This window comes from Muscardinus avellanarius (assembly GCF_963383645.1).
Source record: "Muscardinus avellanarius genome assembly, chromosome: 8".
Lineage (NCBI taxonomy): Eukaryota > Metazoa > Chordata > Mammalia > Rodentia > Gliridae > Muscardinus > Muscardinus avellanarius.
In genome coordinates, this window is record NC_137794.1 from 96,883,094 (window position 1) to 96,898,917 (window position 15,824).

At 40.8% G+C, this 15,824-nt stretch overlaps 1 protein-coding gene across 1 annotated transcript in view; it reads left to right on the forward strand.

The window, feature by feature from the left end:
* Positions 1-15,824, forward strand: part of UTRN (utrophin) — a gene marked incomplete at both ends in the record, with an annotated part of 491,377 nt that overhangs the window by 119,608 nt on the left and 355,945 nt on the right. Inside the window, 7 exons of the mRNA XM_080700143.1 lie at positions 2,521-2,691; positions 5,650-5,829; positions 8,698-8,832; positions 11,307-11,456; positions 13,061-13,222; positions 13,778-13,906; positions 14,844-15,017. Coding sequence (XP_080556269.1) covers positions 2,521-2,691; positions 5,650-5,829; positions 8,698-8,832; positions 11,307-11,456; positions 13,061-13,222; positions 13,778-13,906; positions 14,844-15,017 — 1,101 coding nt within the window. The remainder of the gene's footprint in view (positions 1-2,520; positions 2,692-5,649; positions 5,830-8,697; positions 8,833-11,306; positions 11,457-13,060; positions 13,223-13,777; positions 13,907-14,843; positions 15,018-15,824) is intronic.

Below are 15,824 nucleotides of genomic sequence, written 5' to 3' on the forward strand. Positions count from 1 at the left end.
TATAGTTAGATGGCATATGCTTGAAGGAGCTGATTGAGAAAATAGAAAGTGACAATGGCTTAGAAGTAGCTGGGTGTGGTGTCACACGCTTGTAATTCCAGTACTTGGGAGGCTGAGACAGGAGGATCATAGGTTCGAGACCAGCCTCAGCTACTTAGTGAAGCCCTCCTCAACTTAGTGAAACCCATTTTAAAATAAAGAATAAAAACTTGGGTTGGGGGTGTAGCTCAGAGGTATAATGGCCCTGGGTTCAGTCCCCAGTACCTCAAAAAAAAAAAAAAAAAAAGAAAAGAAAATAAAAGAAAATGAAAAGAAAGAAAAGAAAATGGCTTAGAAGTGGCAGTGAGATCCATCCATGATCACACAGAATTCATTGTGACTTCTTTTTTAAACTCAAAGTATGGAAATTAATATATCAAAAAGTTTTACGTGTCCTCAGCAAATAGACCATATATTGTGTGAATCATTATTTAGCCCAGTTGCAGACAATTATATTTTATTGATTAGTAACAATACTGAAGATGGCCTAGGCAATGATTTATATTTTAGTAAACAGAGACAGGCATATGGAACAAATCAACACAGAGAAACTATATTGTGTATTTCATGTTATCATGAAAGAAAGAACATATTAGCGCTCTACATGAGGACATACATAATTATAATTTTGAGACTTAAAAAACTTATTTGAAAGCTCATCACACTGTCTTTATTTTTTCCCCATTTCTCTGTGGATCCATGAAAATGATTAAAAAAAAAAAACGGACTGCTTTTTAGAAAGTATTAAAGACAGATTTTTTGGCAGTGAAGCCCCCCAAAAATCTGTCTCTCTGTACGTACATGGTTTCATGAAAAACTCATCAGGTGAACTGATGACGGGCCAGGCGTGTGACCGGGCTTTGTATGTAGCTGGCGCTGGATTTCAGAGAGTGCGTGTGTGTGAGTGTGTGTGTGTGTGTGTGTGTGTGTGTGTGTACTCTGTGTGTACTCTGTGTATGTGTACTCTGTGTATGTGTGTACTCTGTGTATGTGTGTACTCTGTGTGTGTGTGTGTACTCTGTGTGTGTGTACTCTCTGTGTGTGTGTACTCTGTGTGTGTGTACTCTGTGTGTGCTGGCAGGAGAAGCCCCCTGTCTATTTTTAGGACTGTGATCCGGTGTGGAGGGAGGGGGCAGGAAAGCCACCAATTCTTACTCAGCCTTCACGGTTGTGACCCCATCCGGTCCCGTGGTGGTCTCTGGTTACTGTCAGCCTAGCAGCCAAGCCGGCCTGGCGTGGCGGCCACGCTGTGAAGCGTAATTTGAGCAGGAGGTTGGAACTGTCAAGGGCATGATGGGCCACTTCCGTGCAGCGGTATCTTCTCTCATACTGGAAGTCGGTTTGTGGTTAGGGTGAGGAGCTCTCTGAAAAATTTTCTAAACTTCTCTGGAATATTTAACTGTTATGGAACCAGATTCAGACAAATAGCTTCTATTGAATGTAACTTATTTTATGTTTGGTGTAGTAGATGATCAAAATCAAGTTTGTGTAGAGCAGTCTTTTATAAAAATCATTAATAATCACTCTACTTTTCCTGTTTTGAAAAGTGAAATCTCTGCCAAGTTTGGTGGCCCATGCCTATAAGTCCCAGCACTCGGGAGGCTAAGATAGGAAGATTGCAGTTTAGAGGACAGCCTCATTAATTAGTTTTTTTTTTTTTTTTCAGAACTGGGGATGGAACCCAGGGGCATTCTACCCCCAAACTATACCCTCAGCCCTATTTATTATTCTTTATTTTGAAACAATGTCTGAGTTGCAAAGGGCCTCAGTAGCCGAGGCTGTCTTCGAATCACAATCCTCCTGTCTCAGCCTCCCAAATGCTGGGATTACAAGTGTGCGCCATCATGCCCAGCTCAGCCTCATTAATTTAGTGAGACTTTCAGCAACTTAGCAAGATCTTGCTTCAAAATAAAAAACAGGCAGGAAGTGTAGCTCATAAATTGAATACCCCAGGATTCAATCCCGAGTACCTTCCTCTCACCAAAGAAAAGAAAATTCTCTAAACTGAGGTCTTAATATTTTCCTGTTAAAAAGGAAAAAAAAAAAAAAAAAAAACGTACAATTTGGTTGCTTCTGTTTTCAAAGTTTTCTATTTTTCCCATAATGAACAGTGCTATAGCAAATTTATTTGATATATATGTACATATATGTGTGTGTATGTTTATTGCTATAGGTTAGAGTCCTATACCTAGGATGGTTTTGTCAAAAATTATAAAATTATGCATTTTCAAAACTGTAATAGAAAATTTCCAAATTAGAATCATATCCTAATATGACATCAAATCCCATTTATGATACTGTTTTTATTTTTGCCTGTATTCTGCAGCATCTGCACAAAATAGCCAAAAGCTTTTATTTAAAGAGTCAGACATAAAAACCTTTGTAGAAAGTTGTCACTGTGTCTTTAAATATTAAAAATGAGACGTTAACACTTAATATGTTAAAGTTTGCTTATTTGAGGGAATGGCTTTTCCTTTCTAGATCACTATTCAGAAAAACAGGTTGTCTGAGAGTCAGGAAAGAGCATTGAACCTGGAGAAGGACTTGGCAGAGATGCAGGAATGGATGACACAGGCGGAAGAGGAATACCTGGAGAGGGACTTTGAATACAAGTCGCCAGAAGAACTTGAGAGTGCCGTGGAGGAAATGAAGGTGAGGAGGGCGCAGCCAGTGTTCATAGACTTTGCACCAATCAACCAACCAACCAACCAATCAGTCCATCAACCAGTCAGTCACTCAACCAACCCACCAGTCAATAAACCAACCACCCAACCAACCAAACAACCAAACAACCAACCAACCAACCAACCAACCAACCAGTCAGTCAGTTGTCTTAACTAGCTATAAAGAACCATGCATGCATCTTTAACAATGGGATTTTAAATAGAAGAAAAAGAAGGATATCTGTGACAATTTTATTGGGGAAAGGAGGCTCTGAGCCCGTCACTGGTTCCACTGGACCCAGGGGTTGAGTCCACAAGGTCCCAGAAACAGTCTCCTTTGGTTGGAACTTTGGGGAGCCACAGGAAATGATGTAAACTTCTGGTAGTGGGTGTGAGGAAGCACTTTAATTATTAAAAGATTAGGGCAAATATATCTAGCACAAAATTTGCTACTTTGGCCATATTAAGTGTACATTTTCAGGGGTATTAATGATTGGGTGGTGCTACTCCCACTGCCGTGTATTCCGAAAGTTCTCAGGATGAAGTGTTGTTTGTAAGGCGTGAGAGACAGACCTGGAGCTGAGCCCATCCCTAGCCCACGAGGCAGGCCCACATGTGGGGCGTGTGGGGACCCCACGTCCTCAGAGCGCTAGGGAGGAGTCAGACGTGAGGGTGTCCATGGGTTCCCAGACATATTTCCTGGACACCTCCAGCCCTGAGTCAATAGTCTGGACCGCCCTTGTTTTTATATAAAAAAAGCCCCGGGCAACATCCCAGCCTCCAGCACTGCCTCAGTTGTCGTTCAGTTTTCAAGCCAAAAGCGAGAGTGTGTTAAAGGCTGTTTTTATTATTTTCTACTATAGGATATAGGATGTAGCATGTAACATGCAACACAGTGCATGTTTTACTCCCAAGTTAACATGTCTCCAAGTAGAACTAAAGCAAAAATCTCTTGTGTAGGCTTTAAAAAAAAAAAAGAAAGAAAGAAAGAAAGAGAGAAAGAAAGGGAAGCCAGGTGTGGCTGCGCACGCTTGAAATCCCAGCATTCAGGAGGCGGAGACAGGAGGATCGCGGTTTGCAGACAGCCTCAGCTACTTAGTAAGGCCCTTTGCAACTCAGTGAGACCCTGTTTAAAAGTAAAGACCAAAAAAGCAGGGCTGGGGGGTGTAGCTTGGAGATAGAATGCCCCTGGGTTCCAAAACCTAGTAACACACACACACACACACACACACACACACACACACACACACGAAAAAGAAAAGAAAAGAAAAAAAAGAAAAGGAAAGGAAAAAAGGGATTATGTGAGCTGGGTGTGGTGGCACAGACTTGTATTCCCAGTACTTGGGAAGCTGAGGCAGGAAGATCGCAGGTTCGAGGACAGCCTCAGCTATTTAGTGAGGCCCTTTGCAACTTAGTAAGACCCTCTTTCAAAGGGAGGCAGAGACAGGAGGATTGTGCAGGTTCGAAGACAGCCTTGCTGGCTTAAGAGACCCTGTTTCCAAATAAAAATATAAAATAGGTCTGGGAGTGTAGTCCGGAGGTAGAAGGGTTCCATCCCGAGTACCAGACACACACAAAAAATAATAAAAGAGCTGATTGTGTAGCTTGGAGGTAGAATACTTCTGGGTTCAGTACCCAGGACTGTAATAAATAAATGAATATAAAAATAATAAAAAGGGATTATGTGACATTTGTGCATATTACAAATAAGTCCGAGTAAGGATGACAAGAGACAAGTAGTGAAGCTGTAATATTGTCATGGAAACGTTTTTAGTAGATCTTTTTGAAAGCTTTTTGCTTCTTTAGCCTATAAAATATTTTTATATTTTGTAATTAGCCTACCATATTTAGAATGATCTTATCTCATGTAGTCTCTTTCTTTACACCACTGACATTGTAGTTTTGTGATGTTTTTAAAGTCATTTTAAGCTGGACATGTTGGTGCACATCTGTACGCCCAGTACTTGGGAGGCTGAAACAGGAGGATCGCAGGGTTGAGGACAGCCTTAGCAATGCAGTGAGACTCTTAGCAACCTAGCTGAGAAACCCTGTTTCAAATACAAAAAATAAAAAGGGCTGGGGGTGTAGCTCAGAGGTAGAAGGCCCCAGGTTCAATCCTCAGTCCAAAAAAAAAAAAAGGGAATAAAAGTCACCGTAGATGAGTGAGAATGCAGAGAAATAACATGAAAATCTTTTGTAGGGCAGCATGCTATTTATTTTTATTTTTATAACCAGTAGGAACTTTGAAGCCACTATACTTAATTACTTTCCCACGGCTTAGGGAAGCCTAAAACTATGAAGCAATAAAGAACGCTAAACGGGAAAGCAAAAGGCTGTTCAGGCTGGTTTTTCTGAGTGTGAGATTGTTCACTCTGAGCGCTGAGGGAGAGTCAGGAAGCACCTATTTCTGGATCAGATTGTCCAGGTGTAACTTTATCATCTTTGAAACGCTGTTCGTTATCAGAAGGATACATGTACCTGTGTTCTGGGAGGAAAAAACGTTTCAGTTGTTTTTAGAAATTTTTAATGGACGCTTATACCACGGTGCCCCTCAATTTGTACAGATTAATTTACTTAATTTACCTGGTGGGCTCCAACTTTCAGTGGTGATAATAAAAGGAATTCACTTTGATTTCATCCTGGGCCAGACAATATTGACAATATCTCAGGTCGGCAAACACAGTTTAGTATAACCTGGATGTTGACAGAGCGTTTATTAAATGAAAATGTTTTTGGGGGCTGTGCACATTGGGGTGTGGAATGAATGAAATTTAATATTTTGCAATCTTATTTCAAGAACACTCAGAGATTATCTAAATAATGTAGCCAGGAAGCAGTTAGAATCAGCTAGATGTTTTAATTTTTGTTTAGTTAATTAAAAAAAAAAAGACAATGGTTATGGAGCTGGGGAGAGATTTTTTCAAGTTCACCCTTTTTTTCGGAACAGAGGGCAAAAGAGGACGTGTTGCAGAAGGAGGTGAGAGTGAAGATTCTCAAGGACAGCATCAAGCTGCTCGCTGCCAAGGTGCCCTCTGGTGGCCGGGAGCTGACGTCGGAGCTGAACGTGGTGCTCGAAAACTATCAGCTTCTGTGCAATAGAATCCGAGGAAAGTGCCACACGCTGGAGGTAGGATGGATTTTTTTCCCCCCAGTGATACATTTCTGAGCATATTGACCATTTCAGTATCTTGATTGGAGGGAACTCTATTTTTTTCAAATATTGGGTCATGAAGAAAATGTAGCTTTTGATGAGAGGTTGATAAAAACCAAAGAAAGACTTAAAAAAAAAAAAAAAAAAAGGAGACCCAGGATCTGTCTCCAGTTATCAGAAAGTTCTTAAGCTAGTCGCTGAGTATCCTCAGACTTTAATTTTCTTTTAATGTGTGCATCAGACTTTTCATGATACAGATGATTGCTAGGGTCTATTCCAGGCCCCCAATTCCAGAACACATTATAAACATCTCCTTTGCTTTTTTTTTTTTTATGACTGGTTGTGAGTGCAGAGGTGAGCTAAAATTAAATTTTAATTATGAGTGGTGTTTAAAACCAGAGAGTTACCCAGAGAAAAGAGACAACTTAAGTATGCTGGTATTTTCTGGCCCTTAGTTGTTAGATTTAAGATATAGCCGATTTTAATAAAATTTAGGCTTTGCCTACTTTTTTTTTTTGTATGCATATGACTTTTATTGTATCTTGTTGGAAGATTTATTTATTTATTTATTTTTGTGGTACTGGCGGTGGAACCCAGGGGCTTTCTACCTCTGGGCTATACTCCCAGACCTATTTTATATTTTATTTGGAAACAGGGTCTCACTAAGTTGCTGAGAACCTCACTCAGTAGCTGAGGCTGGCTTCGAACCTGTGTGCTCCTCCTGTCTCAGCCTCCCAAGCGTGGGGATTACAAGCATGCGCCACCACATCCGGCGATGACAATTAACTTAAATTCTATTCAACCTAAAACAAAAGAAATGGTAAAAAAAAAAAAAAAGAAAAAGAAAAATACTGCAGCAGCAATATTTAAACAAAATCCACTTATTACTTGTTTGTTCTGAACCTATTTTGTACAGGGGTAAATAGGTGGAATTGACACCAGTTAGTAAGAAAGCTGCCTGACGAGGGTTCAGTTTTACTTCTTGGGAGCGATCTCTGTGTCACCCTTTCTTTCTTGTAAGAAAGGAGGTCATACTTGAATCTGAGCAGATTTCTCAGTCTCTCTCTGTCTGTCCGTCCGTCTGTCTGTCTGTTTTGTCTGTCTGTCTCTTTCTCTTTTTCTGTTACTTGGGATTGAACACAGGGGCATTCTACCACTGAGCAAACCCTCAGCCCTTTTTTCTTTTTGTTTGAAATGGGGCCTTGCTACATTGCTGAGAGTGTCACTACGTTGCTCGGGCTAGCCTTGAACTTGTGACTCTCCTGCTTCAGCCTCCCAAGTACTGGAATTACAGGTGCATGTCACTGCCTGGCTTCAATCTGCTTTCATGCTCATAGAAATTTGGGGGGTTGGAAATCTCTTTTTTCTTTTACTCTAAGCCAAGGATGAGCAAATTGTGGCTGAGGTCTCAAATCTAACCTGTGGCTTGTTTCTGTATGGCTGGTTAACTAAGAGCGGCTTCTGCATTATTTCTAAAGGGTTGAAACATTCTCTCTCTCACCTTTCTACCCACACAAGAAGAATCTGTGACAGAGACTGGGTGTAGTTCCTAAAAACTGAAATATTTTCTGTCTGACTTTATAGAAAAATATGCTGACCCCTGGTCTAGGAAGTTGATCTTCTGTGGAGCAGAGAGGAGAATCTGCTTCTGCTCTGCTGGTATATCCAAAAGAATAGGCCCAGGAGGCCCTGACCTGAGCTCTTTCTCCTAAATTTAGCCATCAGATTGATTTCTCTGATGCGAAATATAAATTTATAAAAGCATGCTCCTGCAGCCTTCTCCCCCACTGCAGAGAAATTACAGTGGGGAATGGGTGATCACCAGTAACACAGTAAGAGTAGTGACACTCCCTTTAGGAAAAGTGTGCCTCTCCCTGTAGAGACCTGGCCTCAGGAATTTAGACAATAGGTGGGAAGTCTACACAGCAAACCGATTACATCAGTTAGTTCTGAGTTGGAATTGGGTGTGTTCCAAGCAGTTTTAGTTTCTTATACAATAATTAAAATATTATATTAATGATTTTTGCCTTCTATTGAAGACAGTTAGTAGTTTTTTCCCCCCTTATTTTTATATTTTGGAGTACTGAAGATTGAATCCAGGAGCATTCTACCTCCAAGCTACACTCCCAGCCCTATTTTTTGCTCTTTATTTTTGAAACAGGGTTTCACTAAGTTGTGGAGGGCCTGACTAAGTAGCTGAGGATGGCCAAGAACCACTATTCTACTGTCTCAGCCTCCTAAGTACTGGGATGATAAGCATGTACCACCACGCCCGGCTCTTGTTTTTTTCCTTATTAATTGCATAGTTTTATTTTTGAGATTAAGTAGATATTTAAAATGTATTTTAATATAAAGAGCGAGGCAGCCTCTCACACAATTCTCTTTGTCCCTTTGCTTAATTGGCCTAAATGGATTTATAGACAAACTGAATTTTATTTCACTTATTTGAAATCCCAACCCGGTGTGGTGGCACAGGCTGATCATCCCAGTACTTAGGAGACTGAGGACCACAGGTTCGACTGCAGCCTCAGGAACCTAGTGAGACCCTGTTTCAAAATAAAAAAATAAATGAAAAGAGCTAGGATTGCGGCTTGGAAGTAGAATGCCTTTGGGTTCAATCCTCAGTAAAACACACACCACACACACACACACACACACACACACACACACACACACACACACTAAAGTAAAAGAAAAAAACAAAAAGAAATACCAACTTCATCAGTTTCTACAATCCCACATGTACTTACATTTTCATTGGTTGAGGAGAACCCACAACACCAGGGAGCTCCTGTACGAAATGGTTTCTGGTGTGATTTAATGTGTTTTCTTTGTACACGTCAGGAGGTCTGGTCTTGCTGGGTGGAACTGCTTCACTATTTGGACCTCGAGACCACCTGGTTGAACACTTTGGAAGAGCGGGTGAAGAGCACAGAGGCTGTGCCCGAGAAGACGGACGCCGTCAATGACGCTCTCGAGGTCGGATCCTGCGCCCTTGGTGGTGATTCTTGGTGGTGATTCTTGGTGGTGATTCTTGGTGGTGATTCTTGGTGGTGATTCTTGGTGGCTGTGAGAGCCAGTGGTGTTACCCTGGCAGCGAAGTGCTTTCTATGACAGTGTTTGCTTACTCAGTTCTTTTCAGCGTAACTTGCTTTCTTCAGTCGCCTGAAGTATGTGGTGTACAATCATGGAGACTTAGGGGCTGGAAGTATTTGGAGCCTCAGGCATATTTCTTGGCCATTTCAGTCTGAGCTCTGAAAGGTGGTTAGAGTTATGCTTTGAACTGTTATGGCGTGGGGGAACCATTCCCGGGGACCTCTGTTAGGCTCCTGGAAACTTCCCCTGAACCGTGGGTTCTTGTCCAGACTAAGGATAGATATGCACTAGTCCGGACTCTTGCTGAAGATTTAAATGAGTTTATTATTACAAAGATAGAAATATAGGTTGTAACTGTTATGGCTCCATTAGAAAGAGGGAAAGATAGCGCTTAGAGTAAAGCACTGTGCCGGAAAGTAACATAGTGAGACGACCCGGAACGAAGTCACCGGAGTTCAAAATATAAAACAGCTTTTGATAGATATAAAGTCCCCCATCTTACTCTACCATGCAATCCTCCTGTGACCTAGGTGTAAGTCTGCCCCTTAACTTCCTGCCTAACTGCAGGCATGAACCTAAGTCTCTTTGTTAAGAATTCTTTACACATGGTATCTGCTCCCCTTTCAGCAATGTAAATACCCTTCCCTGTATTCTTGGGGAATTCTTAGCTTCTTGCTAGATATTTAATATGCAAACTTGTTTTTAGAATGTGAAAGTCCTAGGTCCCAACTCCTCTATCCACTTGCTAATTACTTTTAGGGAGTGTACTTTGCATTATAACAGCTACCTGAGTCCTAGCAGTTACCAAACCCTAACTGCCCTCCTCTTCCACAGATCTGACCTCCATAAACCGATTTTTGACAAATATATTAATAACCAAAGCTTCTTTTTCTAATCTTTTTAGGCCATTTTCTAATAGTGGTACAGTTAGCTCTTCCACACTTAGTACTCTCTAGACTGTCTAGAGAGTTTGCTGCTGTTTCAGTAGGCCCCGGACAAAGCTCTGCATGTGTTCTTGTTACGCTTGCTCTCTTGCTTCTTCATAAAGCCATTTCTACTCCTTATGCACAGCACCGACTGTTTACAGCGTAGTCAGTCTGTTTATTTTAGGTTTTAGAAGGTAGAGGCTGGCTGGGCGGTGGGGGAGGCCACTTCCCCTGGGATTGAACTGGTCTTCCAGCCAGATTTTCAGCTCAGAAAATCTCGCTATGTGTCATTGCTCCTCAGTTTCAGCTCAGTGTGTGGCACCGATAATTTAATAACTCTTTCTTAAATGAATTCCGATGTAATGAGTGTAGGTTTGCTTAGGAAGAAGGAGGAGGTGGGTAGATGTGATTTTGAGAATGTAGCTGTAGCTGTAGCTGCACTCCGTGGGGACTGGACGGTTGACTGGATGAAGGTCAGGAAGAAATGAACTGTGGGACCTACATTCCGGGAGATGGATGGGCTATGGGAAGAAAGCTGTCACTTCTCAAATAAAGCGTAGTGAGAGATGGAGGGAATGGAAAATAATCAGAAGCTTGCTTTTAGAAAACGCAGTTTCCTCATATGAGAATTAATCCATGTATATTCTGGAAATAGGAAAATAGAGAAAAGTAGGAAGCAAAGATGAACATTTCTAAATGTTTTGCATACTTCTCCTAGATTTTTATTATTTGTATGCATGCATGCTGGAAGTTGGTGCACTGAATGAAAGACGTAGCAGTCACACCTTTGGAGCCAAGACTGGATCTTAGCTCTTCTTTTTACCTCTTGTGTATATGTGAACTAGTTACTTAACCTCTCTGAGCTTCAACTTTCCCATCTGTAAAGTAGGAATAATATTCAGCCCATTTGGTTAATTTGATTTATGTATATGAAAGCTTCTATATGGAACAGTTCAGTATTGTGTTTAGAATTGTGTTTAGTGTTCTGTATATGCTGTAGAAAAATGAGTATTTTTAGTAATTCAGTTAATAACAGTTGAGATAATTTTGTTTGTATACTACTGTTTCTGCCTTGTGTACTGTGAGACTTTCTTATATAATTAATGCTTAAGGAAATTATTTTTATGAAATTTTCATTTATCATTCATGCTGATTTATCAGCTGAATGAATTTATTAATACCCTGATGGGAAATTCTTATGAATTAGTCATTTACCTAATTTCCTTAAAATTTTTTATTGGTACATTATAAATGTTCATAATAGATTCATAGCCATATATTCATATATACACATAGCCATTTACATAATTTTTGTTAGGGCTCTATAGCTTTCTAGAAAATTGAATTATTTGTTTTAAAAATGACATTTTCAAAGTTCTGGATACATTTGCTTTAATAAGTATTTTATATTTTCCCCTGTCCCTGGTTCAGTCTCTGGAATCAGTTTTGCGCCACCCGGCAGACAATCGCACCCAGATTAGGGAACTTGGCCAGACTCTGATTGATGGAGGGATCCTCGATGACCTAATCAGCGAGAAACTGGAGGCCTTTAACAGCCGTTATGAAGACCTGAGTCACCTGGTGAGAACGGGGATGGGTCTGAGTACAGTCAGGTGTTTACCCTGCGGTGCTGACCCTGGCTCCACATTATATGGGCTTCAACGATGACTGAAGTTGGTGACATCTAACTTTGGGTAATGTTGGCTAAAGCTTTAGCATTGGTCAAAGTTGGTGACCAACGTTAACAGGAGCATGAGGACTTGGAAGAACTGGGTAGGAAAGAATAGACCCAACATTTATCAGGCAGGTTAGTGTGATAATTAAAAAATTATCCTCAAGGTTATTTTTATATGTCAACTATTTAATTTTCCTTAAAAATCATATTGTAGCTGTATATAATAATGATAGGTCATTTTTTACTGGCAAATCTTGGGCCATCCTAGTTTAACATAAATTATTGAAAGACATACTCTCTTAGTTCATAACTAGGTTCTATCTCAATGTGCATCTTCATATCAGTAACTAAAGTGGATCGCGCAGGTTCGAAGCCATCCACACTGGCTTAAGAGACCCTGTTTCCAAAATAAAATGTATAAAAATAGGTCAAATAGGTCTGGGAGTGTAGCCTGGAGGTAGAAGGGTTTCCAGAAACCTCAGTACCACCCCTCAAAAAAAAAAAAAAAAAAAAAGGAAGTTCTTTTTAGGAAGGCCTGGTGGGTATTAGATGCTTTCAAACACATACTAAATAATAGCTCTTAGCCTGGTGTGGTGGTGCATGCTTGTAATCCTCACACTTGGGAGGCTGAGACAGGAGGATCGCACAGGTTCAAAGCCAGCCTCAGCTACTTGGTGAGGCTCTCAGCAACTTAGTGAGACCCTGTTTCCAAATAAAATATAAAATAGGTCTGGGAGTATAACCCAGAGGAAGGAAGCTTCTGAGTTCCACTCCAGTACCACCACAAAAAAAAAAATAATAATAATAATAGCTCTTTATGTTTAGTGTATGAATATCATTAAGGTAATCCAAAAGTGGTTAGACACTTGTGTGCAGCTGTGGACCTTGTTTTAAATTTTGGAAAAAAGATTCAGATGCTTACTTTATTGACAGACATTCTTGTTAATATTTTTATTGATAAACATTGATAATTCCTAAGAATGCTCTCAATATACAATAAATAACATTTTTTTGTAGTACTGGGGATTGAACCCAGAGATATTCTACCTCTAAGCTACACCCCACTCTGTTTATTTTTTTGAAACAGGGTCTTGTTTACTTGATGAAAGTCTCACTACTTGTTGAGATTGTCCTCGAGCCTGACATCCACCTGCCTCAGTCTTCCAAGTACTGGTATTACAGCTGTGTGCCGCCATGCCTGGCTAAATAACAAATGTTTACTCTCTGTCCCATGTGTTCTTGGAAGTCCTGTGTTTTTGGAATGTGTATAATGAATGTCTTTCCATATTTGTATTTTGTCAGCGTATGTAGAAAAAGTAGAAATGAGCAATTCAGCAGAATGGTACATAGATATTAGAGGGACATTTCTACTCTGATCATTGATAGTTGCTATTTATTTTTAAGGAAGGCTAAAGTCTTGAACTAGTTGCTTTTATACATTCCTGGTGGCTAGGCTGTAGATTCAGCTGTTGAATCTGTGTACTCATAATTAAACTTCTCCTATGTACAGGCGGAGAGCAAACAGATTGCTTTGGAAAAGCAGCTCCAGGTCCTGCGGGAAAATGACCACATGCTCCAGGTCTTGCAGGAGAGCTTGGGGGAGCTGGACAAACAGCTCACCACCTACTTGACTGACAGGATAGACGCCTTCCAGGTTCCGCAGGAAGCTCAGGTATGGCTGTGGATTTGAGGGCTTTAGAGTTATCAGGAAGAGCTTGTGTATTCTCCCCAGCTCCCATTGAAGTCCTCCTGCCAGTTAGAGAGAAAGGTTCCATTTACTTATGAGATAGCCTTGGCTTTGGCATTCTCATGCTTTGTATTTGAGACTCCGGCAAATAACCAACATTTTAAAATTGTTGTTCAATTAGCTATGTATTGGGGGAAATAGCTTCCTTGTCAAGAAGTTCTGAACATTAGAAATGACAAATTCAAAGACTTTAGCGTGTGCGTAGCACACATGGCTTCACACAGTAGTCATGGCCCATGTTATTAAATATCCTACAAACTAAGCTCCGAGTGGTGCAGTTGGTTTGCACAGTGCTTATCAGAGAGACTACAGCTTATTAAACATGGTAGTCCATATTATCATTAGATCTATGGCAAGCTTATGACAACTCGTAAAATATGAGATTAGGTATTACACAACTATGATGAACTTCTCAATCATTTTTTAAAATTTTAAACATTTTAAAAACCACTTCCTCTTTCTTTTCCAACCTCTTGGTAGAAAATCCAAGCAGAGATCTCAGCCCACGAGCTCACTTTAGAGGAGTTAAGAAGGAACCTGCGTTCCCAGCCCCCAACCTCCCCAGAGGGCCGGACCGCCAGAGGAGGGAGTCAGATGGACTTGCTACAGGTAACCAGGGCCAGGCGCTCCCTTTCTTTCTCAATAGGATGAGAAGGGATGGTTGCTTGGGTGCCCCTTGGTTTTCTTTATGTTGTAGACTGCAGAATGTGAGTGATGTGTTGAGGTGCGCTGTACCCCAGGGCAGCAGAAACACACTGTTGAATGGGTAGAAAAGTACTGAATCTGATTTTTTTTTTTTTTTTTGGTGTGTGTGGTACTGGGGATGGAATCCAGAGGCATTCTACTTCTGAGCTACATCCACAGCTCTATTTTATATTCTATATTTTGAAAAAGGGCCTCCCTAAGTAGCTGAGGCTATCCGCGAACCGTGATCCTCCTGTCTCAGCCTCCCAAATGCTGGTATTACAAGCCTGTGCCACCACGCCTGGCTTCTGAATCTGATTTTATAGTTGGGATTAGAGAGAGTGAGAGTGAGGTAGATGTGAAAGCCAGCTTTGTGTGGATGGTGCTTTTACTGCAGCGTCTCCGTCCGTGTGGAGAGGCTGATGTACGGGGTGGGTTGAGCATGCCTGAGATGCAGTGTTGCTCCACTCCTGCACGGTGTATGTGAGTGACTTTTACTCTGAACTTGTGATGAAGGGCATTTGGCAGTGTTCTAGACTCTGGAACTTTATTTTTTGATCAGGTGAGAAGATGGGAAAGTTTTGATTTTAGCGAGGCCAACCTTATCCAAATTGATTGTTTCCGAGTCTGGGACACTGAGTGCCACATAGTTCATGACACTGAGCCTTGGAGCTCACGCCTGTGATCGGGTAACCTTCCCAAACCCCTTTAAGATTTCTTTTTCCTTCGGTCATGTCACTGGATGTTTTTATGGGCGCGTTACTTGATAGCTTCTTAGCAGTGTGTGTCTCACAGATAGCGGCTGGCGACGGAGGCTGGCATTCTGCTGTGGCTTGCTTACTCCTTTCCTTTCTGCAAACAGAGGAAGCTTCGAGAGGTGTCCACAAAGTTCCAGCTTTTCCAGAAGCCCGCAAACTTCGAGCAGCGCATGCTGGACTGTAAGCGCGTGCTGGACGGGGTGAAAGCAGAGCTCCACGTTCTGGAAGTGAAGGACGTTGACCCTGACGTCATCCAGACCCACCTGGACAAGTGCATGGTGAGGCTCCCAGGGGGTTTCCTGCGCCTCTTATGGCTTAGGCTGGTGCTTGCAGACATGGGCGGCAGCTAGAGTTTATTAACCCAGGGAATTAATGATGGAAAACATGTTAAAATGTAAGAAACATGGTCTTTTCCTTCCAAGGAAAGTAAGATGCAAGAGAGGTGGCTAGAATAGAGTAAAATCAATGATTACAGTATGATAAGGGAACTAGAATAACTATATAAATAGCACGAGTTAAAAAACAAAGAAACACCATAATCGCAATGTAAAGTTAGAGATGTTGGTACAATGTGACTTGTAAGCTAAATTTTCAAGGATAAATTTGAGTTAACTCGAGGAACCATACACAAATTGGATGTCAGGAATATTACCACATTAAAAAAAACAGTTCTCTCTCAAGGAAAGTAAAATGTTAACTAATAATTTTTATAAAGCTTAAGTCCAAGATATGGAAGAAGCAATTATAATAATTACAAAATTATTGTAACTTTACAGTATAAAATTTTCATTTGGTAGAAAAATAAAAATTTAAATTGAAGTTTAAACCCACGATGGGGAAAAAGAAGTGATATATAAGACTTTAGTACAATTTCAGCCTGGAACTTCATAAATCAATTGATTAAAAATTTTAAAAATAATGTGGCTAGGAGGACACGACCTTAGACTCAGTTTTCTGCTTAAGAACCATGAAAAGTCATGATGACATTTACCGGACAAGAAAAGTCAAGGAAGAAGTTCTTTCTGCTTTTTTTAAACTGCAGTCTCCGTGTTGCTGTTTCTTATGAGGGTAGATGACTGCATGAA